The sequence below is a fragment of the Herpailurus yagouaroundi genome, unplaced genomic scaffold, assembly GCF_014898765.1.
Source record: "Herpailurus yagouaroundi ecotype Mexico unplaced genomic scaffold, PumYag 141, whole genome shotgun sequence".
NCBI classification, from domain to species: Eukaryota; Metazoa; Chordata; class Mammalia; order Carnivora; family Felidae; genus Herpailurus; species Herpailurus yagouaroundi.
Window position 1 is genome coordinate 64,433,528 of NW_024412396.1, and position 25,080 is coordinate 64,458,607.

The following is a 25,080-nucleotide window of genomic DNA, read 5'->3' on the forward strand; positions in this document are numbered from 1 at the left end:
ACTCTCCCTCCACCCCACTCCTCGCCTACTCATGTCCTCTTTCCCCTTCAAAGTCTGACTTCTCCGAAGAGTTGCCTACAAACACATCTCCATTTGCTCATCACCTACTCAACTCACTTGACAATATGGGTTTTCTTTCTGCCACTCCACTAACACTGCTCAAACTCAAAGCCAACAACTTCCAGGTCCCTAAGTCCAATGGATTCTTAAACCTTATCTTCCCAGTGCAGCAAGCACTTCATACTTTTGATCTCTCCCTACCTTCTTGAAACAACCCTAGGCTTCAGTAATACCCCACTCCTGACATTCTTAGCCACTTTGGGGCAGTAATAATCACAACTTCTAACATCTGTGTAGAACTACAGATTTTGTAAAGCATTTCCACAAGTGGTACATGTATTCATTTAATATTGTGAATGAATGTGTCATTTGATCATTTACTATGTGGGTGTTATTTGAGAGATGAAAAAAAAAAATCAATCTCATAGCCAAGGCAATTTTGTTAAAGGTCGCAAAGAAAGGGTCAATCAAAATCAGTACTTCATCTCTCAACTTTAAAAGCCATGCTCCTTAAAGACATGAATAGACACTTTTCCAAAGAAGACATCCAGATGGCTAACAGACACATGAAAAGATGCTCAACATCACTCATCATCAGGGAAATGCAAATCAAAACCACACTGAGATACCACCTCACCCCTGTCAGAATGGCTACCATTAACAACTCAGGCAACAACAGATGTTGGCAAGGATGCGGAACAAGGGGAACACTTTTGTGCCGCTGGTGGGAATGCAAACTGGTGCAGCCACTCTGGAAAAAAGCATGGAGGTTCCTCAAAAAATTAAAAATAGAAATACCCTACGACCCAGCAATAGCACTACTAGGAATTTATCCAAAGGATACAGAAGTGCTGAACTGAAGGGGCACATGCACCCCGATGGTTACAGCAACACTATCGACAATAGCCGAAGTATGGAAAAAGCCCAAATGTCCATCAACTGATGAATGGATAAGGATGTGGTATATAGCTACAACGGAATATTACTCAGCAATCAAAAAGAGTGAAATCTTGCCATTTGCAACAATGTGGTTGGAACTAGAGTGTATTATGCTAAGCAAAAGAAGTCAGAGAAAGACAAATGTATGATTTCACTCGTATGTGGCATTTAAGAAACACAACAGATGAACATAGGGAAAGGGAAGGAAAAATAAGATAAAAACAGAGAGGGAGACAAACCATAAGTCACTCTTAAACACAGAGAACCGAGGGTTGCTGGCAGGGGGTTGGGGGGGGCGCCCCCCGGACTAAATGTGCGAGGGGTGTTAAGGAAGGAGGGCACTTGTTGAGATGAGCACTGGGTGTTATATGTGTAAGTGGTGAATCACTAAATTCTACTCCTGAAATTGTTGTTACACTATATGTTAACTTGGATTTAAATTTTTAAAATCTTAAAAAATAAATAAAAGCCATGCTTCTTCCAATACTACCATCACACGAACAGTTAACAATACTCAAGTGCCGCATCTCAGGAAAAATGAAGACATAACTGATTATCTTGCAGAAAAACCAAGCCCCGAATGAGCATATTACCTCTGAAAGAAAATTAAAAGGCTGGCTAAAACCTCTCAGATCCTTTCCACACAAAATCCTCAGCATCTATTAAATTGCTCATACTTAACATTTCCAAGGCTCACATAGTATCCTAACAGCCACATCCGGGGAACACTTGAAGACATTAGCTTCCGTAGTTCATCAACTGCTGCTATAAACAACATGTGTAAGTCATTTCTCCCCCTTCTAAAGAAAAAGTCAGCAGCTGTTTGCTAAAAAAATTTTTTTTATTGTGGATAAAGACATTGCCAACTTACATATATCATTTTTATTTGTATTTTTTTTTTTTTTTTTTTTTTGCCTTGCAGTGTGCTCCTGAGAAATTCAGAGATGCATTGACTTTAGCTCTATAAAACACAACCCAATATTAAGGTTGGGTTGTAAATTTCCCACACTTAGATATTTCCCTAAAAACCAAAAGACGACTTATCAATTTTAATTAGAGAAATCTTAATAAGTTAAAAAGCAAAGACTGGAAAATAATCACAAATGTCAGAACATTAAAATACCATTACTTTTTCCATAGGAATATAGAAAATAAATATCAGTTATACTTACTTGATATTTACAAAATTAAAGATAATTTTTGTTGATGGAAGACGTTTTCAATACTTTATGAAAACCTTTGTTAGCTGTAAAAATCAGATTCAAATGCTTTAAGTTTGACGCAATATGGCACTTCCCCACTAATTCTTATCACTCCTTATCCCTGAAGACATAGTTTGTTTTCCATCTACTGACTGGATAAGTATTTTGAGTCTTTTGTCCCCCTTTCAGTTAACCATTAGAAGGTTAAAATACACAGGAGGCTTTATTTGCAGGGGATAGCTGAAATTGGAATTCACTAGTTTTAAGAAAGTCATTCCTTCTCCATGTTTTTGTTGTTCTGGTCTTATTTCCTTTGGTTTTTTATTTTTTTCTTTTAAAAATCAATAATGGCAGGGACTGAAACTCGACCAAACGTGATACAGGACTCTATTAAAATCAAATTCAATGGCTGGATGGCTTTTCTACCGTATTATAGTGGCTGAAAACCATTAGGAATGTTGTGAAAGCCTGGCAGCTAAAGCAAAATTCAACCACAAATTCTAGTAAGTTTACAGAGAAGTAAACAATAAAACTACTGTAGTTAAAATATTGCAGTAAAAATACTGTTAGCAATGGCCTCTTGCTAACATTAGAATGATATGCTTCATCATCGTATGGTTACTAAGAAGATTCCTTGAGCAGATGGTTCATCTCTGACTCAACTTCGTTTCAGAAAAGTGGATGAGTTAAGTCTGCTTTGGATCAACAAACACTTAGTATGCATACCAGTGAGCTATAGTCTCAACCGCGATACAACTGAAACATTAGGTACTACAGCTTGAGGACAAGGTCACATACTTATTTAAATAGCAGCCATGTAAGGTCATGCTGTGAAGTTTAGATATGCAACCCACCCAGAACAGCTTTCAAACTTACACGTTAAACAAGGGGTGGGAGGCCAGGCTGTTTTGAGCAGGGAAGGAAATACTCAAAATGTCATAAAAGGCATTTAAAATATGATATGTTATTTAAATATGCACCATGCATCTCCTTTTCAAATTAAAAGACAAAGCTTTTTTGCATGTTCTGTTTCTTCAAAATGAAGGATCATGTGTCTTTTTTTTCTTTTAACTTAGAAACTTTTATTTCAGATGCTCCACACTGAAATGAAACTTCAATGGCAAGCAGCAAATAATTTAAGATGGCCAGTGAAAGTATCTTTGGAAAGATCATATAAAACCGAAGGGTAATAATTTCGTAAGAAATAATAATGGGCAAAACGGACAAGAGGCAGTCGCCCAGTCCTAACATAGAACCTGGACGACAGCTTCCTTTAAAGTATACTAAATCAAGAACGGCAGTGTAAATACATTAGCTCAGGAGACAGGTGATGTTCCGAAGCAGCAATGTCTCAGCTACTGCACATTTCAGAGAAACAAGTTTTACCCATCTGTACGCGAAGACTTCCAATCTTCCAATCTAAATACAGTACACAAAGTATACAGTTAATCACAGCAAAATTTACAATCAAACTGAGCTCTGGCCAGAGCCAGGCCTATTTACATATTTGGATTAGTATTATTTTCACCTTTCCTTGTTACACAGATGTTTCTATGTTAAAGACATACTGAAATGTACAAAATTTGCAAGAAATGTCTTTAAATGTACAACTTCAACAACTAACACAAACATGAACGTCTTGATATAATTAGGTTCCAAGTCAGGGACTGAATCTTACGACAGGTTTATAAAAAATTAAAGACCTACTCCCTTACTCTTAAGTTCCAAACACCTGGTGCTGGTGTTGCTGCAGTGACGTCACTACCTTCAGTGACCGTGAGGGCGAGAGGACAATGGAGAACTACTGGATCTGCGTACCTCTCCCTTCACGCCTCGGACAGAGGCAGGAGGTATCATGTTTAGTGATATTGCTAATTATAGGTACCTAAATGCAGCTGTGTGACTTAACACTCACATGAAAGTTGTGTGTCTGTGTGTGAGGAAACGGTTTTAAGAGGATACCTTGGCTCATAAAACTAAATCCTATCTCCGCAGTATGTACTCATGTCAAAAAGGAACAAGTTACCCATACGGGCAACAACCTGGATGGGTCTCAGGGGAAGTGCGCGGAGTGAAAAAAGCCGATGTCAAAGGTAACAACATACCGCAGGAGTCCATTTACACAGCCCTCCCGACGTGCCAAAGTTAACAGAGCTGGAGAGCGGTCGGGGGTTGCCAGGGGTTGGGAGGGGATGTGCGTAGGGAAGGAGGTGGCCACGATTATAAAACATCGCGGGGCAGCACGAGAGACCCCTGATGAAACCATCTGGTCTCTGTACTGTAGTGGTGATCACGTCAATCTACACCTGGGATAAAATTGCATAGAACCAAACAAACACACATTCCACCTCAGGACACCTACAATCTCCCAGGGACAACCGTGTGGCTGGCCTGTCGACACAGAGCCCTCTCAAGATGAATCTATGTCTCAGCACTTACAGAAAAGCCGCTACTTATTTTCTTCTGCCGCTTCTTCTTTTTCTAAGACTCTTGATTATCTTTAAAAGATAGACCATGCGTCTCTAACTTAAATGAGCTTGAAAATCATAGGAAGAAGGAAAGAGCTGATATAAGCTACTAGAAATTTTTATCTTTATCTTTTTTATTATTTGTAAATTAAAAAATAAAATGTTTCTAGCTTAAATTAAAGGTCAAATCAGAGAAGGAAAACAGCATGTATTATAGCAAACACTTCCTCCTGGGACACCTGCAATTTCTAAAAGCAATAAGAATATTTTTATTAAGTTTAGAGAATATACAACTGCGAACAATTACATGACTTTCTCCAAAAGGCCACTTTGTGATAAAGTACACACACGTAGTGTTCATGGTTTCTTTAAAGTGCCACGTGTTTGTCTCTGGCTTGGGAATCATCTACTGCTTTAAAAGGTCTTTCAACACAACTCCAGCACTGCTGTCGGGTGACACTGGCAAGGGTGTAAACGTGGGCAACACATCGGAGATGGGTTTCAGGAGCAGATGCCCAGGCCCACCAGGTCCAAGTCCCGCCGGGTTCATAAGAGGCACAGCCGCAGAGCGGGGAGCCAGGAATGGATTTACATCTGTTCTTCTACCAGATCTGGATTCTGTGCCATCTACATGATAAAACACAAGCTGTTCAGTCGCCTCTATGTGATTTGGTTAACGGTGTACATGTGTTCTCGGTTCCTAGATTGGGCCCCCAAATAAATTTAATTCTTACGCTGCTGGGTTCTGGATCTGCTAAGCAGAGTCTACGCCACATAGAGGGTGAAAGAAGACAAGACAGCAAGAGAGATGAACGGACAAAGAACAGGGAAGGGATAGGAATACCTATATATACAGCTAATACTTTGTGAAACGCATTAACATTGTTGTTTGACACTTAAATACCACTTATATAACTGATAAACTTCATTTCCTTTAAGAACTGCCTTTTAGAGGGCGTTTTCTATGTTACGATGCACGCAAATTTTGTAGCTACTTACCATAAAGATGACAGACTTGAGAACTTGTTTTCCCCCAATAATTATGAAGGCCATGAAAAAAACTGGCACCAACACCACAGTGGTAACAATCAGATCTGACATTAATTTACCCAAAGAAAAACAAGATATACATTATGTTACCTGATCCTCCTCTTTTTAACATTCAAAGGTTTGAAACAATTCTTCCTTAGATTATTTCTCTATAAAGTTAGGCTGAAACTAGTTTTTATGGGAAGAGGTATTTGTTTATGCCCTGATGTCTTGGTGGATAGAATTCCGCTTTGTTACCCGAGACTGCTAACCACGTCACTGTTAAGAGACAAGCACCACTCAGCAATGGGAAACTCAAATGAAGAGTAACCTCTAGAACAAAGAAAGCATTGAGACAAATTCATCAAATCAACTTATCATCAAGTAGCCTGGGTCTCCAAGCTTTACTTCCGTGTGAATGACAGCTTTCCAAACTCTGGAAAAGCTTCCGGTGCCCCTTAGTAAGCTCTGACCCTTGCCACATACTTCTGAATCCAGGATTAAAGAGTAGGCTTGCTTTTCTTTAAATGCAAACCCTATACCAGCTCAGAACATCACTAGCTTTGGTCTCTGATCGATCCAAACCAAGCTGGGAACATAGCCTGGTAAGTGGAGAGGAGGTGAGAAAGAAAGAGGAGGAGAGGGAGGGGCAGAGCAGGGAGCAGGAGATCTTGCAGCAATGAATTTTGGAATCCACGTGAAGACACTACAACCTCGTGTAGCAGGAAGAAAGCATTTTTAGTAAGGTCTTGATGACTTTTCACTAAATTTAGTAGCCAAACCTTTTCTCAAAACAGATTTTACCATTTCTCTTTTTATCAAAGTTCAGGAAAATAGAAACAGTCAGCTAAATGACTTAAGGCAATTTGTTTTGAATTTCAGAATATAAATTCTTTAATATTTTATTCAAATTTACGTATCTGATGTGATATGAACTTGGGTATATAATAACACATACCTTTATAGTCCAACTAGCAAACAAGTTAGTCTGTATTAAAATATGTAGACTTCAGATAAAAGAGAGACTGTTTCCGATTCTGTGTCTCCCTCTCTCTCTGCCCCTCCCCCGTTCATGCTCTGTCTCTCTCTGTCCCAAAAATAAATAAACGTTGAAAAAAAAAAAAAAATCTAAAAAAAAAAAAAAGAGACTTTCTAATCAAGAATCTGTTTATAGTCTAATGGATTATACTTCATTTTCAAGAAAATTTCATGCATGCCAAAATAGGTGATATAAATATAAGTAAGACCCTTATGACCTAGTGGGATAGAAAGCTATGCATACAGATCATACAACCACCAGACCATTTGCTTCTAGGCAGACCGTTTAACACATAAGAATACTTTCAATACATTCTTGGATGTCTTAGCCAGTTTACTGTACTGCTCTTACAAATATTATTAACATACCACGGTTTGGTTATTGAGTGTAACACTTAGATGTCCACAGGGAAAAAAATCTTTAACTATAAACTACACTTTTAACTCTAATTTAGCAATAAGTATCCTTAGTAGGAAGGAAAAACAGGTGACCAAGCAAAGGTTTACCAGTTCACCAGCACTTCCAAAAAGAATTCAAAGTGGCTTATGCAGAGAGAAGAATTATTCCAATATACAAAAGAAAAATACTCCACATTGTTTAAGCTAATCCAAGCCAATTAAGCATCAGATTGCTATAAGAATATATGAAGCAAAATCTAATGCCTTACTGGAATGTTGGGAGAAGTCACTGTACATTTTCAGAAACACTAAAAATTTAGTTAATATCACTATAAACCATAATTATATATTAAACGTTCAATTTTTTAAACTGTAGAAAAACTAAGTAAGTATCTGGTTTTACCTTTAAAACTTTCTGGCGCATTTGTAACTGCCTTTCTCCTTCCTGGTGAATCCAGAGGTTTCAGATCATGAACAGAAAGCTTTGGTGGTGGAACAGATGGGTGAGATTCTGTTTCTAGAAATTTAACAAAAAGTTCTGAAAAAGACTAAGGAAACAGTATTTGGGTTAATTAGGCAGATATTATAAATTACATATATTATATATTATATTTCTACAATTAAGAAAATGTACAAGCTACTCCAAATATCAAAAACAAATCATGCCTTCTGAATCATTTTTTTATAAGTAATATGAACAATTAATGAAACAATTGTTTATATGAACAAATAAAACTACTAGTGCTTTAGTTACAGATTAAGATCTTTAGCAATGTAATCAATGATGTTTGATCAAACACTTGTTACCAACCTCACAGTCATAATTAGCTACCCGATGGCACTTCAGACATCAAGTCTTAAATCATTTTAGTAACTGTTTACATGGACAAGAAACACTATATTGATGGAAAACAGTATTAAATAGTCATATTTTTCTAAAGTAACATCCAATCGATGAATACACAGCAGCAGCTCACCAGTAAGATTATCAGATTAACACAATGTAGTTGTAGACTTTTCCTTTAAAACAAACTTTATGCCATCCAATTTAAAATAGGGTATTGTTTATCTTCAACCAACTCTGGGTGTATCACCTAGCATCAGTTTCCTCTTTATTAAAAAACAAAGTAAAATAAGAAAACTCCACATTCTGATTCACAGAGCTACTACTCAATTTATTGTTTTTATTTTTAAATTTTTTTAGTTTTTATTTAGTTAAGTAATCTCTATGCCCAATGTGGGGCTCAAACCCATGACCCTGAGACGAAGAGTTGCATGCTCTAAGCCAGCCGGGCAGCCTGAGCTACTCAATTTATCAATATTCATGAAGACTAGTAGGCACTATGTTTTCATGTTTATTAATGCCTCCTCCTGCCAAGATGTAGATCTGTTGAGGGGAGGTGCTTTGTCTTCTGGTTTGTTGGTGCATCCCCCAAGCTGAGAACAGTCTGGTACAGAGCAGGTGCTCGGTAGGTAGTAAGTGTTCAAGGACTAGGTGGACACAAACATGCATAGCCTCTGTCTTTAAGAATCTCGTCATTTAGTAGCAAGACAAATGGCTGTGTGCCTATAGCAGCATGATCAAATACAAAGAAAAAAAATACTTAGTACTTTGAAAAATAAAAGTACCATATAAATAAAAAGTTAAAACGAAACATATATGCAATAAAATTATTTAAACTGGCTTATGATCCTTAAGCTAATCTCTCTGGAGATCTCAGTTTCCACAATTCCAAAATCAAAGGTCTGTATAATAAAATAACGTAAAAAAGAAATCTGGTTTTTGCGAATGAATGTGATGTACAATCATTGCACCACTCATATTCAGCAAGAATAAAATTGGCTCTTACACTGTTAAGCACAGATTGCTGATTTGGTCTCAGAGGTGTGTTGGGGACGCTTTTGGATCCTCCTCCAAGCCATCCAGTCATCCACCTGGTAACACCACCCTGATCTTCATGAAGCAACTGAAAGATTATTTTCAAACAGAAAAATGTTATCAATACAAGAAAAGAAAAAACTATTTTTACATGATTTCAGATGGTAGCGAACTATGCTTTTCAAGTCCAATTCTTAGTAAATGTTTCCTATTGAGAGAGGCTACCAATACAATAAAATGTCATCCCAAGCACTATCTCAAGTAAAAGTTGAGGACTGCCATGTCTCAAAATTTCAGCCCTCTGATAGGAGACGTAGTTACGGAACTAACACTATACAAACTGAACAAATTCACCTCTTCACTATAGTATGAAACGGTTCCATTTCCACGTTACTGAGAAAAATGAAAAGTTACATAATATTGAGTAAAGAAGATAATTTTAAATGATGCCACTATGTGAATTATGAATATATTCAGAATGACTTCCAATTGTTTGGTTACCTGCTCCATTTCCTCCCTCTTGATACCCAGGATGCTTCCCATTAATCGTAACACCTCATGGCGCTGATGTTTTGGTGTATGGAAATGTCCAATGAAGAGGTTTCTCATTAGGACTCTGTGAAAATAAAGGCAGAAACAGCTCAAGCTAACTCAACACTTATCCCAATACTTAGTGTACCCAAACAATAAACACTAAACATATGAATATTTAATTATACTTAAGCAATTGTTACAAAAAACACTAAACGATAAAACGTTTTAAAGTACTTAAAAAAAAATCTTGACAAGTCTAATGGAGAATATTTCGAACAACCTAAAAAACGGATACCTTTTAAAACATCATTTATTACCCACTCATTTTCTCCAACAAATAAATCAATCAACTGAGACAGCGCCTAGGTAAGTAACTTTCGGTGCCTATCTGGGCTCTACTGTAAGATACTTAGGATTTCTCCCTCCCCACCTTAAGTGGTGACGACACTCCTTGTGCTTAACAGTTACGCTTATACCTCCCCACTCACGTTTATTAAAAATTTGCTAATAGTATCTAAATCTTTAAAACATTAATGACATGTTACATATATACCTAGGTTTCAGACAAAGTATGTTTATTTAAGGACAGCTAAAGAGAACTAAAAAGAATGATAAGAATAAAACTTTCTATTTTCTAAGTGCTTCATATTATGGTGGTGTTTTAACTCTTCCATATGGTTTCGAGAAAAGTAATTTGAGCTGGGAGAAGTCTTTAAAAACCAAGAGAAGAGAAGTTATTCTACTGACTCCTCATGAAAATGACCTACATCTCATCACCATACAAGAAAAGGCTTTTAAAAAACTTAATCACACATAAACATCTACATGTAGAAGCTGTTTTCACCATAAAGGTAATCTCCATAAAATACATAAAAGTTAATAGGCAGAGCATACTTGTCCACTTTTCCTTCTGTGCTGTTGACTAAGTTCATCAATTTCTTTTGTACATCGTCCAGCATTTCTTGTCGGAGCTCATCTGTTTTAAAACATGTGAATAAAAAGAGTCGTTAACGGATTAATATAGCCTGGATGAATATATAATGAGGTTTATAATATAGCCTGGATGAATATATAATGAGGTTTATAACATCTTTCCTGCAAAATCTGCATACATACACTTACTGTAATTAGTGACATTCAATTAGTTCCATCTCTTCTTGGTTCAGGAAACCAGGCTTTCTGGTATAGAAATTACCTAGCAGCCAGAGTATGCACTGATTCACATGGTTTATCTGCCCCCCCCCAAATCAATTGTTTAATAGAAAATTTAAAAACCAAAAAAAGGGTTTCATTCTCTTCAGAAACTTAATAGCAAAAAAGAGATTTTTCACCACTGCCTCCTTGTATAAAACATTTCCAGAGCCACTCTTTAATGGGAAGAAATGGAAAGGACAATTTTAGATTTTCCTTTTTCCATTTTCCTGGCTGGACTGGTTTCTGGTGAGCTAAGAAGAGTATTTAACACAACTAAGAGCATGGCTCGGATGCAGCTCCTAGGACAAAGTATTCATTCTGAGGCACAGAACTTGCAAAATACAATTCAGATCACTGGTTCTAACACACTAATCAAGATGACTGTAGCTTATACGACTAATTCAGAAGGATGCTGGACTACTTTATAATTCTCATTTATTTAAAAAGGAAGCAAAATCTGTAAAATCTTGGTGAAACAGCTGGAATCCAAGCAGTATTATAGGCAAAGTCTAGAATTACAAGAGTACCCTGTTCATATATCCGGCCGTGCCATGGGGCCAACGATCCCCAGACTAAGGAACGCTCGGCCACGCCCATGGGGTGTTGATACCTGCCACCTGAGAAATGGAGAGTTTGAGCTGAAGGAGATGCCTATCCAAGTTAGATGACAAGTTTGGATCTGAAAGAAATGAAGAGGCGACTGCTTTGCAGCAGAGCTCTACTTTTCGAATCGAGAAACACTCCAATCCAAACACTGGACTCCGATCTCTTTCCACAAACCTACTCTTTGAATTATGCTGCATTTTCCAGGTAGTAGCTGGATACAAGTCCCTTGTCAGATACAGAACTTGTAAATATTTTCACCCATTCCGTGGGATGTCATTTTGCTTTCTTGATGGCATCCTTTTATTTACCAGAGTTGTCAATTTTGATGAAGTCCAATTTATTTTTTCTTTTGTTATTTGTGCTTTTAGAGTCACATCTAAGAAATCAATGTCTAATTTAACATCACAAAGATTTACTCCTATGTTTTCTTCTGAGAGTTTTATAATTGTGACTTTATTTTTCTCTAAATGTTTTTACTTATTTTTGAGAGAGAGAGAGGCAGAGCATGAGCAGGAGAGGGGCAGAGAGAGAGGGAGACACAGAATCCGAAGCAGGCTCCAGGCTCCGAGCCGTCAGCACAGAGCCCGACGCGGGGCCCGAACTCACGGACCGCAAGATCATGACCGGAGCCGAAGCCGGACGCTTAACCGACCGAGCCACCCAGACACCACCCCCCCCCCTTTTTTTTAATGTTATAACTGTGACTTTAAAATGCAGGGCTGTGATGCATGCTGAGTTAATTCTCACGCACGGTGTGAGGTAAGGGATTGATTTTGTTCTTGTGCATGTGGACATCCGGTTGTTCCAGCGCCATCTGTTGAAAAGCTGTTCTTTTGGCACCCTTGTTGAAAACCAATTGATCATAAAAGTACGGCTTATTTCCAGACTCTCAATTCCAACTATGCAACCTCTACCCATGTTTTTTCTTCTACTTGAAAAGCTCTTTTCCATCAGCACCTCCATATCTAAGGTCCTAGGGTCACTTCCTCAAAGTTTCATCTGAACCCTACAGATGAGGCCAGGTCCATCTGCTTTATGTTTTCATTCTGCCTTGCACAATGCCTAATGTTCTGATTTAGAGTACTAAACGCATATACAAAAATGTTCAGTTTAACTGTTTGCAATGGCTTGTGGTCCTTCTAAATTGCAAAAATCTAAGTTGCAAAATGTAATTCATATAATAGGCTAACTTTACCAAAATAGAGATGGTTGCCATAACCATATTATAAAAGCAAAGTTTGTGTTTGGAAAATCTACTACAAACGTTTCCTTTCCTGTCTTACCAGTAAGGAATTTAAGCTTGGACATTAAAACAAGAGAGAGAGAGAGAGGGAGAGGGAGAGGGAGAGGGAGAGGGAGAGGGAGAAGGAGAGGGAGAGGGAGAGGGAGAGAGAGAACAAGATTATTATTAAAGTTTGAGTCAGTAAAAGATTTTGGATTCTCAACAGGCACATACATGCAATGAACGCATGGTACTCTTTGGGCCCTAACACTGCATTCTGAATGTAAATAGAATTCTCAACTATGAACAGTAAGTAAACTAATCTCGTGTCAATGTTCTGAATCTATCATCCCACTCATGAGCTAAAGCAAGAGCCAGAGTAACAATGAGCACAGTCTTCTGTTTCACCCTCCCCCACTATGGAAAGGTAGCAGAAAACCAGAGGTCAAGCTTACCTCCACCTTTCTCGTCTCTCATATTTCCCTTCTCCTATCTAACTTTTTCTAAAATTAAGGATTTTTTTATATTGATTATATATCAAAATTATAATATTCTGGATATACTGGGATATATAAATTATGTTACTAAAATCAACTTCACCTGGCTACTAAACATTATTAAATTATACATGTGGCTTGCGTTATATTTTTATTGGATAGCACTGCTTTGGAGCATAACCAGGATATAACCACTACAGTATATCGTCTCTTATTAAAAAAACAAAAGAAAGATAAAACTGAACGACAGACATCTTCAGAGTAATATGCACAAAGCAAAGAATTGATTCTGATTAAAATTTTAGTAAAATTAGAAAAATTTAACCTTGCTCTATAAAAAACAGATCAAGAAATCTGTCTTAATAAAGTTCAAGTCAAAAATATTTTCTTGATGAAAATTCATCAAGAATGGTTATAATTCTGATTAAAATCTCTGTTCTGAACGGTAGGGTCATAACATCCTCATGGCCAAAATAATAGGGCAAAAATGTCTCAAACTCCTCAGAATATTTAGTCCTAAACTAATGTGACAGAATTGATAACCCTGCATATGCTTGCAGGCACGCCTGGAACGGTTCAAACTCATGTAGTATTTTCAATGTATTCTGGTATTTAAGTCTAGGAAAAGACCCTCAGAATTTTGGGGGAGGGCTTGGAAGAACCGTATGAACTAGGAAAGGTTTAGGACAGAAAGGCAATACCGACTTCGAAGGCCCCTATGGACTTCTCTCTTTCTCGAGGCACCCTTATTTTCCTCCCACCGGGGATCCTGAAGATTTCTCCGCAAAAACTGAACACTAATTCGAACCACAATTTGAAATCAGAACTGTATTTATATGGGCAGACAAAATAACGGTTATTCAGAAGTGGGTTTTTAGCCAAATATAATATCCCCGTGATATAATCTAACATGCCAAAATAATTCTTTGGAAGTTGAAAACAATAATAATAAAAAAAAAAAGGCAGGGGGATACACTTGAGAGTTGAGCAATGAAGCAAGTGAGATTAGTCTAGTTTAGGGGAAGAATCACTCTAAGCACAGGAGATCCTCAAACCTGCCAGATCACAGCCTCTTCTCTGTGAATGCCTAGAGAGGACACCATGGTCTTCATCACTTGATTTACCATCAAAATTGAACATAAAATGTCACTGACTACAACGGATCGGCTCATTGTAACTTTACATTTTATTTGTGATGAGTAACACTGCACTGTAATACTATCTTCACAGCACATCGTAAAATTAAGTCACACTTCTTACAAAGTCATTTGGCTTTTGCATGACTTAGCTCTCTTGGACAAGACTCAAGTCAGACTTTTTAACAGTCACCTGACTGAGAAAAGTGACTGGAACAGGACTTGAAGGTCAGGAGAATATATGAATCACGGTCCTGTAATAAGACCTGGATAGGAACCACGGTCCTGTCACCGGGGCCAGACTTTGTTGCCTATTTTGTAAAATATGCATGCTTAATCTCAAAGGATTTTGAATCTACTGATTAAATGTGACTTTTCTAAACAGTGAAGTGCTATATAAAGCATTAGGACTCATTCATCTGATTTCTTAAAATAACAAAATAATCCATCTTTTAACCTATCCCTAACCAATACCAATAATGTATCACTTTGGTTATATTAACATCCATAATTTTGCCTCCATTTTGTCTTATCCTCTTTTTGAACCAAGGCAAAGGAGCCAAGCGAAGGAAGAAAAAAATGTTAGATTATTTCATTTACAGGTGTGTTGGTAAATAAACTGAGTCTAGTGTCTTACTTGCACTACACTACCTAAAAAATAAATTTAAATCTAATACATGAAATTCAATATAAGGAAACGTAGCCTCTTTGTTTAATATTTAATTAAATATAATTAAGGCAAAGGCTAGAAGTTAGATGGTCTTTTTTATTACAGAATGTCAACATACAATCATTTTCTTTATAACACCAAAGAAAACTTTTTAAAGAAATCTTATATTTAACACGTGAAGTTGAGACATACTACATCTGCTTTGTCTTTTAACTCCATTCTTTTCAACCATGTGATTGAATTTTAAGGTCTAGATAGAGTACATGGCAAGTGCCTTCTCATTCCATAACTGTAATCACTCACTGACGAATGAAAAGTAATTTTTGAAATTCCACTTCCTCGCAATGAACTCACAGGAAAAGAGTTTTATTAATACAGTACAACCTCACTAATTTGAATTTCACTAGATCAGAATCTGGACTACACTGAAATAGCAACATTGAGGTCTCCTGGATTATTTGTACAATTAAATTAGAGTTACCATGTGCATTTAAGAGATTTTTTTTTTATATAAACGTCTTTAATGGAACCAGATCAAATTTATTTTCCCCCTCTACCCCCCTTCCTCAATCCTTCAGTGTGATTTCAAGTAATCTGTACTGCATTTTTCCATATCGAAACAAAAGTTTTTCAGAAGACAATACCGTGATATTTTCATTTTAAAAGGTTCACACAGACTAGCCAAATCCCAAAAGAAAGGGCCGCAATTTTGTCAGAGAAAAGTAAAGTCATGATAATAATGTTGCCACTTACTGAGTATCATCATCACTATAGAAAACAATGACAAAAGGCTAAGCGGCAGACTGAGCCTCAACTCATTTCTGAAAGTTCCCTGTTGCAAATGAGCACTGACTCAATCTGGCCCCCAAAAATGCTTTTTCAGCCCACACAGGTTGTTTTAAATTCAGTGTCACTTAGGGGCGCCTGGGTGGCGCAGTCGGTTAAGCGTCCGACTTCAGCCAGGTCACAATCTCGCGGTCCGTGAGTTCGAGCCCCGCGTCGGGCTCTATGCTGACAGCTCGGAGCCTGGAGCCTGTTTCCGATTCTGTGTCTCCCTCTCTCTGCCCCTCCCCCGTTCATGCTCTGTCTCTCTCTGTCCCAAAAAAATAAATAAACGTTAAAAAATAAATAAATAAATAAATAAATTCAGTGTCACATAGAAAACTGGAATATTTCACACAAAAGTCTGCATTTCCAGTGTCTCTTGAAGGAGCCGGAGATTTGGCAGCGCTGGGCCTCCATGCCTGCGTGGCGACAGTCGGGTGGAGCCTCCGTGAGGAACTCTCCGATTCAACACTGTCTCTCCTTGGTCCTCTTTGCGCTTTCACGTGATTATGACTTGGCCCCCAGTTTATAAGTTGTGTTTGTGATCCACACTTACAGTTTCGTTTCTCCACATTAACTACCCGCTTCCACCTCCGCCTTCCCTTTGGTCACTGCCAGTCACCAGATCTTCAGCCAGTTTCAGGTATACGAATTCCTCCCTCTGTCTAGAACGCTCTTCCCCAGCTTCCTGCCTGCTTAGCTGTACCTATTAGTCACTCAGGTGAGGTCCGGTATACTGTACCTTCTCCACCCTTCCACATTACCATCATCAAGTAGTATGAATTGTTCCTTCCTTCTGAAATCTGTTGCCTATTTGTGATTACATGCAACCTTCCCCTTCGTGGCTGACTAGAAGCCTCCTGAAAGTACCAGTCCCCTGTCTTTCTCTCTCCAGTGCCTATCCTGGTGCCAGGTACACAGCAGGAAACAATGAATTTTTGAGAAGTAAATGCGAGACTGATTCATTTTTCTCTAGGAAGGGAGAGGATCTGGGAAGACCAGAACACAGGACAAAAAAGAATACATGATTTATGTTCTGAATTACCCCATCCATATGAGGGAAAATACACAAAACACATTAACTCAAAAACATTCTCATCTCTACACAATATACTTTTCCCTTTGTACTTAGAAGAATTAATAAAACACACATTTAAAAATATGACCATTAAGTTTAAAAGGGCTTATTTACCTAATTGATACTAACTTTTTTCTTAACTAAAATCTTGGCATTGTCTAGTATACGCCCAGATGTTTATATCATCACAAATAATTTTTTAACCATTTATGGCAATTCAGAAAACTGCATCTGGTATTTCTTATATGTTTCCTCTAAAATCACCACTTCTGCCAAAAACATCTATAAAGAAATCCCTCAAAAGGTTTGGGTAACAAAGCGTCTGGGAATGTATTTGGCCTATGTTCAACAGGACATTATATGTTTTCTTGTATAAATCATGTCCTGGAAAACGGAATGTCTTTATTTAAAATAAAAACTCTACCATCTAACACCATAAAGGTAGTTCCATGAAAAACATTTTAAATCTCTTTTATATTTGTAGCTTTAAAACCTATTTTTATGCTTCATATTACAGTAGGTTTATTGGGACTCATTTTATACATTCTTTTAGATTTCCTTCAAAAAAAAAAACCACAACTACACACTGTAATTTTCCATTCTCAACTTAAAGATTTTTTAAAAAGCAGTCACCAGAATTTCCTAAAAAAATTTTTTAAATGAACCAAAACCCTTGACAACCTCACCAAAGATGATGTATAGATGGTAAATAAACGTATGAAAAGATGTTCCACATTATTCGTCTTCAGGGAAATGCAAATGAAAATAACACGGTATCACCACACACTATCAGAATGGCCAAATGCTGCAACCCTGACAACAGCAGGCGCCAGTGAGCAGGAGGCGGGGATGCAAAGTGGTGAGGCCACTCTGCAAGAGTCTGGCGCTTTCTTACAAAACTAAACATGCTCTTACCATACGCTGCAGCAACCACACTCCTCAGTATTTACACAAAGGAGCTGGAAACTTACATCCACACAAAATCCTGCGCTCGTAACTTTATAGCATCTTTATTCATAATGGCTAAAACTTGGAAACAACCAAGATGTCCTTCATTCAGTGGGTGAGTGGATAAATAAACCATGGTGCATCCAGACAATGGAATATCATTCAGCGCTAAAAAGAAATGAGCTCTCAAACTATGAAAAGACACGGTGGAACTGTAAATGCATATTACTAAGTGAAAGAAGCTAATCCGAAAGGGCTACATACTGTCTGCTTCCAACTATATAATGTTCTGGAAAAGGCAAAAACTATGGAGGCAGTTAGAAGATCAGCGGTTTCCAGAGGTGAGGGTAGAGGGAGGGGGAAAGAGACGAACAGGTGGAGAGCACAGACGACTTTTAAGGCAGCGCAAATCCTCTGACACTATCATGATGTAATTCACTAGACATCTGCCCAAACCCTTAGAATATATAACACATAGAATACATAACACCGGGAGTAAACCTTGAGGTAAACTGAGGACTTTGGGTGATCATGACGTGTCACTATAGGTTCATCCTTGGTATATAAACCCAAAAAGTACCGTTCCGGTGAGTGATGTTGATAATGGAGGGAAAACGGTTACATGGGAAATGCCTATACCTCCCTCTCGATTTTGTTGTAAACCTAAAAGTGCTCTAAAAGATAGTTTTAAAAAAACACACACCAACAAAACAAACTTAGTTATGGGGTCCTTTAAGGCGCAGCCATAGACAGGCAGACATACCAAAAGATATTTCCAACGCTAGAATCTAAATTTGTACTGCTTATGAAAACTTCTTTTTCTTCATGTATCGTAACATTCACCATCCTTCTGAATAACTTATCAAAACAAGAACTATTTTGTGCTTTCTACTTCAATTTTATCCCATCTTTTCATTTAAGCAGGAACTGACCTCAAGGATGAAGGTGGAGAACAAGAAGTGAAAGAAGGAAAATGCCAAATCTGGCCATAAATACAGCAAGATCACAGATCTTTAAATAGTTCAGCTGTAGTCTAGGTTTCCCCAGGTGCACACTTCCCCGTGTCTGACAATCCCACAGAAATTCTGAATGCTGATCAGTTCAGAACAGTGAATGAAAGACACCGTCGTCCTATTTGCTTCACAGCGGACCAGTGCCGTAAGTTTGAAGGTCAGGAATACAGGATGGTGTGCAAAGTAAGTCTTTGGAACTGTATTGAACAAAAACACTTGCAGGTAAAATGCTGAAAGAACAATTTATAGAAAGAAGGAAAGCAATAGATCTTCTACCAGCCAACATTCTCTATGAAAATATAGCACCTATAGGATCGTAGGGTTTCCTTTCAATGTTGTTTTATGGAGAAAGGGGTCACACTAGGAGGGCAAGGGAGAGAGACGTTCTTACATTTTGGGGGTGAAACCCTACTACTAGTTTAGGGCTCTGCTCAAGATCCTTCCCTCCACAGAATGCCCTTGACCCTCAATGAGATTCTTAGAGAAGAAAATACACACTCTTTTATGACCACTGCAGCACATCACTGTCTTACTCTGTGGACCTATTCTGTATCTACGCGACATGTTACTTAACTAAACTCCTTGGAAGAAAGGATCCTATCTAGCATCTCACACAGCATCTAACATGAAGCCAAGTTGGCGGTTCTCATTAATTACTTAATGCCTGATAAGGCACCTTCATACACTTCACACAAGGCCTGCAAATACCCGGAACCTAGACCTACTGTTGCAAGTACCTAGCACTAACAGCTGTGACTCTAAGAACGACTGAAATCATCAAAGACCTGCTGCTTTCATACTGGTGTTGTACATAATAGCTCCCTTTTCATATGTTTGACCAGAATGAATCATCTCATCTCTGGTAGCAAGAACATAACCAAGCATTTTGAGGAAAATACCACTTTTAAGGTGAGTTTCCCAATATTGTTTAAATTTGAAACTGCGTATCAACTAATCATCAGTCTACAGATGTTTAGAAATAAAACAATGCTTTGCTTCTACAATTCAAGTCTCTATGTACTTTCTTGCAACAAAAGTCAATCTGTCTTTTTCAAAATTGTTTCTCCTGGCAAATATTTTCGCTGTCTGGCCAAGTTTTGTGTTAAAAATAAAGTACAGTATTACAACATCAATCAACATTTAAAGTACTTAATGATCTATGAAAGAAAATATACAGTGATTCTTTTGAAACAACCAAGCCAATCAAGGTCTTATTTATATTATCAAATCAAGAGTGCAGCTTTGAGAAAATAAAATCACATTTGTGTTTACAGATAGAAAAGCAATATTAAGCACTGAGGTAATAAAAGAAAACAGACTATTAAGAAGAGGCAAGAATGTAAGTGGCGAGAATGACTTAAAGACACAACAGAACTGTCTCTTCACTCCCCTTCCCGCCTGTGCAACACTGGCCTCCTGCCTGACCTCTCAAATACCTGCCTGACCTCAAGCATAACCAGAGCTTTTCTGAAGCTAATATTTACTCCACACAAAATGAGTCCAAAGTTCCTACACATTCACACTGCATGACTGCATGGTAACTGTAACTTTTTACGTCAGTAGGGACCAAGGCCACCCAAGCTTTGTCAGATATAATCTGAACCTGATATATTCTACTACTGGGAGTTTAAGTGAGTGTCTGAACAAGTCCTAAGTAGCACAGGGACTCATACTATTTAGCAACTACAGTAAGACACAGAATCTTTAATCTTACCATCATCTGCTGGAAATGACTCAGGTAGATACCTAAAAGAGGATGTGGCCTTAAATATTACATAGCAGCATACCATACAGCACTGGCATGTCCCAGACCAATGAGTTGGCTTAGAATACTGCTTTTTCACTTCCATTAGTCCAGCGCTACCCTAAGCTGTCAGTTCTCTGGCCAGTCCCTGGGGTACCCAGTGTGTCCTCTCTGGGTTGGCCGTATGTCTTCAGATAATGCTACAGTTGCTCTGGCATTTTCCCAATAAATATGGCCTTCCCATAGGAGCGATCTTTTCGACATAGGGCACAATATAGAGGATGCTGCCCTGTCTTTAAAGGAGACGGAGATATACAGAACAAAATAGAAATCAAACTATAAATAACCATCTTCCTGACAGGACAAAATAAAGTAACATGGAAAGATACGAGCTTTGGTCAAGGGCAAAAAGATCAGAGTTTAAGGGTTCAAATCTCAGTTCCTTTGACTTATAAAATGGAACTCGTATCGCCTACTTTACAATTGCTTGTGAAGAGTAAATAAGAGAAGACTAAATGTGACAGAGTATATGTTACATAAAATGTTCATGATGCTCAATCTTTAATTGTTTCCTGGCTGCCCAGCCCCGCCCCCTATGAGATTTAGAGCTCCAAGGCTGGCCAAGTTCAACAGAGCAGACACAGGACTTTCAGTTGGGCAGTGATTTGCCTCAGAAATCATTATCTTGAGGACAACGACCTCACATCATGTAGTTTCCTGTCTTTTATATTCCCAAAAATCTCTCATCTGCTGTCTGTCGTTAGATTTAGGACAACTTCCTTTGGCTTGGCTCGTCCTTTGGTACCCGTGCTTCGGTCGTTCCTGCCTGCCTGCCTCCTTAGTGGCCGAGTCACTGTTTCTGTCAGCCGGCAGTGTCTCTTTCTGCTGGGCCATCTCCTCCTAATTTTGCCTATTTCTAATTTCTATTTTACATTAATAAAACATTCTGAGGTACTTAATTCCTTTAATTACGTGCCTTGGTGCTACCACACCCAACCCAGATACCTAAAGGTGGTACATTTCTAGGCTCCACGGTCACCTTTCTGATAACCTTAGATCACCACCTACTGCAGGCAGCCCTAGAATAGCTTCAACTCCCCAGGAACCCTTAAATCAGAGACTGAACGATGAGATGCCAACTTAGTCAGCGGTTAGACTCAACAAAGCATTATGAACCCCCTGATTACTTGAGGCCCAACTGACAATCCTAAGCACAGGACTCACCTTAGGAAACTGGCAGGGCTTATCTTACAAGCATCACACCATTATATAAATGAGTGTCTATTTGTAAAGCATCATCCATAATCATAAAAGGTTATGGCCGGAGGTTCAGTCCACAAGAAGTTACTCTTTGGCTCGAGAATACTGTCCTAACACGTCCGATGGCTTTAGGTAGGATGAACACAGAATGATCAGGGAAGCCTAACCATAAAAAGTCAGGTCAGTAAAATCATTTCCCCTGATGACCGACAGGGTGACACCCAACACAACTGGACTGCCTCAACATCCAGGAAAACTAACTGGATAGGCAAGGCCAACTTTTGACTCTGGTTTCACGAGGACTGTATTAAAACTGAAGCAAGCTGGTCGCAAGAGATGGAAATAGAAGTCACACCCAGTGGAAGCTGGTCTCACTCAACGGCACCAGTGCCTCTGAGAACACTACACCTGATTCAGCACTAGTGTTGCCAGGAAAAAAAGGAAAAGAAAAAACACCTACTTTGCTTTTTAAGTTCTTCAATTTGTTCTTCCTTTAAATCTAACTGTTCTGTAAGTCTCGATGCCGAATCCAACGCAGCATTTGCTTCATCGAAACGCTCCTGAGGAAGAGAGAAGTTCGTTAAAAAAGCAGCCTGGAAGAACTACTTCACAAACTACACGGCTGGAGGACAGAGTCTATCAACCCTCTTGTATTCAGCTGATGAAGCTGTACCACTGTGACCTCAGGCAAGTTCACACAGTAAGTATCAAAGACAGAACTGGTACTTCACAGCACAATACTAGCTCCCTTAGTAAGTAAGTAAGTAAGTAAGTAAGATGCTACTAAAAGATAGTATGGTGACAAAAGGGGGAAAAAAAGCGACAAGAAGAGAATAAAAACTACAAAAAGCAGATATAAAAAAAGTCAAGAAATGTAACAAATGGTCTTTTTAGTTTTTGCAAGCCTGATGAGTATAAAATGACATGTCATTACTTTATTAATTTTTATTTCTCTACTAGTGAATTTCAGCATTTTTCCATGTTTATAGGAAATTCACAGGTTTTTTTTTTTAATTAAAAATTTTTTTAAATGTTTATTTGCTTTGAGAGACAGAGAGCGAGCAGTGGAGGGGAAGACAGAATCCCAAGCAGGCTCCACACCATCAGCACGGAACCTGATGCGGGGCTCGAACCCATGAACTGCGAGGTCATGACCTGAACCGAGGACCCAGGCTCCCCCAGGGGTGCTTTTCTGTGAAAATTTCTTTGCATACCTTGCCCATTTCTCCACTAAACTTTCTCTTGTTGTTTGTAAAAGCACCTTGTAGGGTAGACGTGAACCCTTGGTCACCAGTGCTACAAGGACTATTTGCCAGATCTGTCATTTGTCTATTGACTGCATGATACCTTTTGCCATGTACAAGTGTTTAAACTGTCTATAGTAAACATGTCCTACTTTGCTTTCACAGATTCTGGAGTTCTGGTCTTGCTTAGGCTCCTCCTTGCCCCTAGACTCTACATGTGGTCTTCCAGGTTTCCTTGCAAAGTTGTTTTAATATTTACACCTTCCAAACAGTGTTTCTCAATAGGTGTGCTTTTGACATTCCTGGCCCCCACCCACTAAATGCCAGAAGACCACAGCCAAAAACAGCCCCAGGTTTCCAGCACCACTCCCAGTTGAGAATCCAAGCTTTAATACAATTGGAATTTACTTTCGTATATGGTATGAGATAGGGATCCAATTTTATTTTCTTCCATACAGACAGCCAGCTGTGGCAACGTCGTGTATCAGTTGGATAACCTATCCTGTTTCCATGAAGTTGAAATTCGTTTAGGGCTGGTTTTAAATGCTCAAATGTATCCTAAGCTCTATTTCTGGATTCTCCTTCTGTTCTACTCATCTAGTCAATATTTGATATTTAGTAAGCAAGCCCCTCCTTACTGTTGTTGTTTCACACAATTTTCTTGGCTATCTAGAGTACTCGCCCGTGTAAATTTCAGGTCAACTTTTACCTTCTTGAATCAGAGGGACAGTGTTTTTGATGTGTCATCTTAGATAGACGACAGCCCCCAGTTATGCAATCAAACATCATCTAGATGTTGCTGTGAAGGTATTTTGCAAATGTAATCAAAGCCCCTAATCAACTGAATTTAAGGAAGGCATTTATCCTGAATAATCAGGGTGGACCTGACTGAGCTAGTTGAAGCAAGGCTGAGCCTTCCCTCAAAAGTAGAAAACATTCTTGCAACATCAGCCCTCCCCATGGAGTTCGGTCCTGCTTGTGATGTTCTTTCTTGACCATCTGTGGAGAATACCTTTGGCCTATGCCTGTGGGTTCCAGCCTGCATGTGATGGGATCTTCCCATTGTGACTACCAACTCCCATAATCACACTGCCAATTCTTTAGAATAAACCTCATAGGTGTGTACCTCTACATATCACATATATCGCTGTGGGGGTGTGTTACACACCCCACACCCCCTACTGGTTCTGCTTTTCAGGTTGAACCCTAACTGATACACAGAGGGACTGAGCTAAAGATGTTAAATAAAAAATTTAATATTTGAAATCCACAAAACTAAATTTAGTATAAAAGAAATTTAAATAAACCTTCAACCCCATAATTTTTCAACCCCATAGCATTTCTATTTAAGAAATTATTAAAGCTCAAAACTATGCTAAGACTTTCTCTAAAATTAACACTTAGACTTCACGTATATGTATTATCTACCATTTGTTTGGGTTTTATTTCACTAATTTCAGCTCTTATTTTTACTACTTCCTGCATAGTTTTTGTTCGTTTTCTAAGTATATGTTACATTTTAAACTTAAAAAAATAAACGAATAAAGCTGGTTTAAAAAAAAGATCTGAGAAAAAAAAAAAAAGATCTGGACTTCTGACAGTATCAGAGACGTGATTCTCTGGACCCACTGGAAACAACTCAAAGTGTTAGATAAAATATCTGTTTAAATGTATTAATGAGCTGACCAGGAAGTAACCATAAATGGCCAATAAACATATTAAAAGATGCTTGATTTTGGGACGCCAGGGTGGCTCAGTCAGTTGAGGGCCCAACTTCGGCTCAGGTTATGATCTCACAGCTTGTGAGTTCAAGCCCCGCGTCAGGAGGCTGCTTCAGATTCTGTGTCTCCCTCCCTCCCTCCCCCCGCTTCTCTCTCTCTCTGACCCTCCCCTGCTCACTCTCTTAAAAAAAAAAAAAAAAAAAATTTTAAGATGCTTCATTTCATTAGCAGTCAGACAAATAAAAATTAAAACCACAGGAGGACAGCCCTTCCCACCTAGTCCATTGGCAAAAACTAAAAATACTGAGAATGCCAACTGTTGCTAACGACACAAAACAAGAACTCTCCGGCACCACTGGTAGGAATACATTAGC

The 25,080-nt window shown here is 38.4% G+C and overlaps 1 protein-coding gene across 3 annotated transcripts in view; it reads right to left on the reverse strand.

The window, feature by feature from the left end:
* Positions 1–1,890: 1,890 nt before the first annotated feature.
* TRIP11 (thyroid hormone receptor interactor 11) overlaps positions 1,891–25,080 on the reverse strand; it is a 66,268-nt gene continuing 43,078 nt past the window's right edge. For 2 of the 3 annotated variants that reach the window (XM_040478046.1, XM_040478045.1), the window contains exons 16-21: positions 22,202–22,301; positions 10,443–10,524; positions 9,516–9,630; positions 8,986–9,102; positions 7,539–7,683; positions 1,891–5,296 (exon numbers count right to left, since the gene is read on the reverse strand). In XM_040478046.1, the coding sequence (XP_040333980.1) occupies positions 5,076–5,296; positions 7,539–7,683; positions 8,986–9,102; positions 9,516–9,630; positions 10,443–10,524; positions 22,202–22,301 (780 nt within the window). In that variant the 3' untranslated portion in view covers positions 1,891–5,075. Of the gene's footprint in view, positions 5,297–7,538; positions 7,684–7,824; positions 8,703–8,985; positions 9,103–9,515; positions 9,631–10,442; positions 10,525–22,201; positions 22,302–25,080 lie in introns of those variants that run through there. The other variant, XM_040478047.1, reaches the window with a different exon arrangement.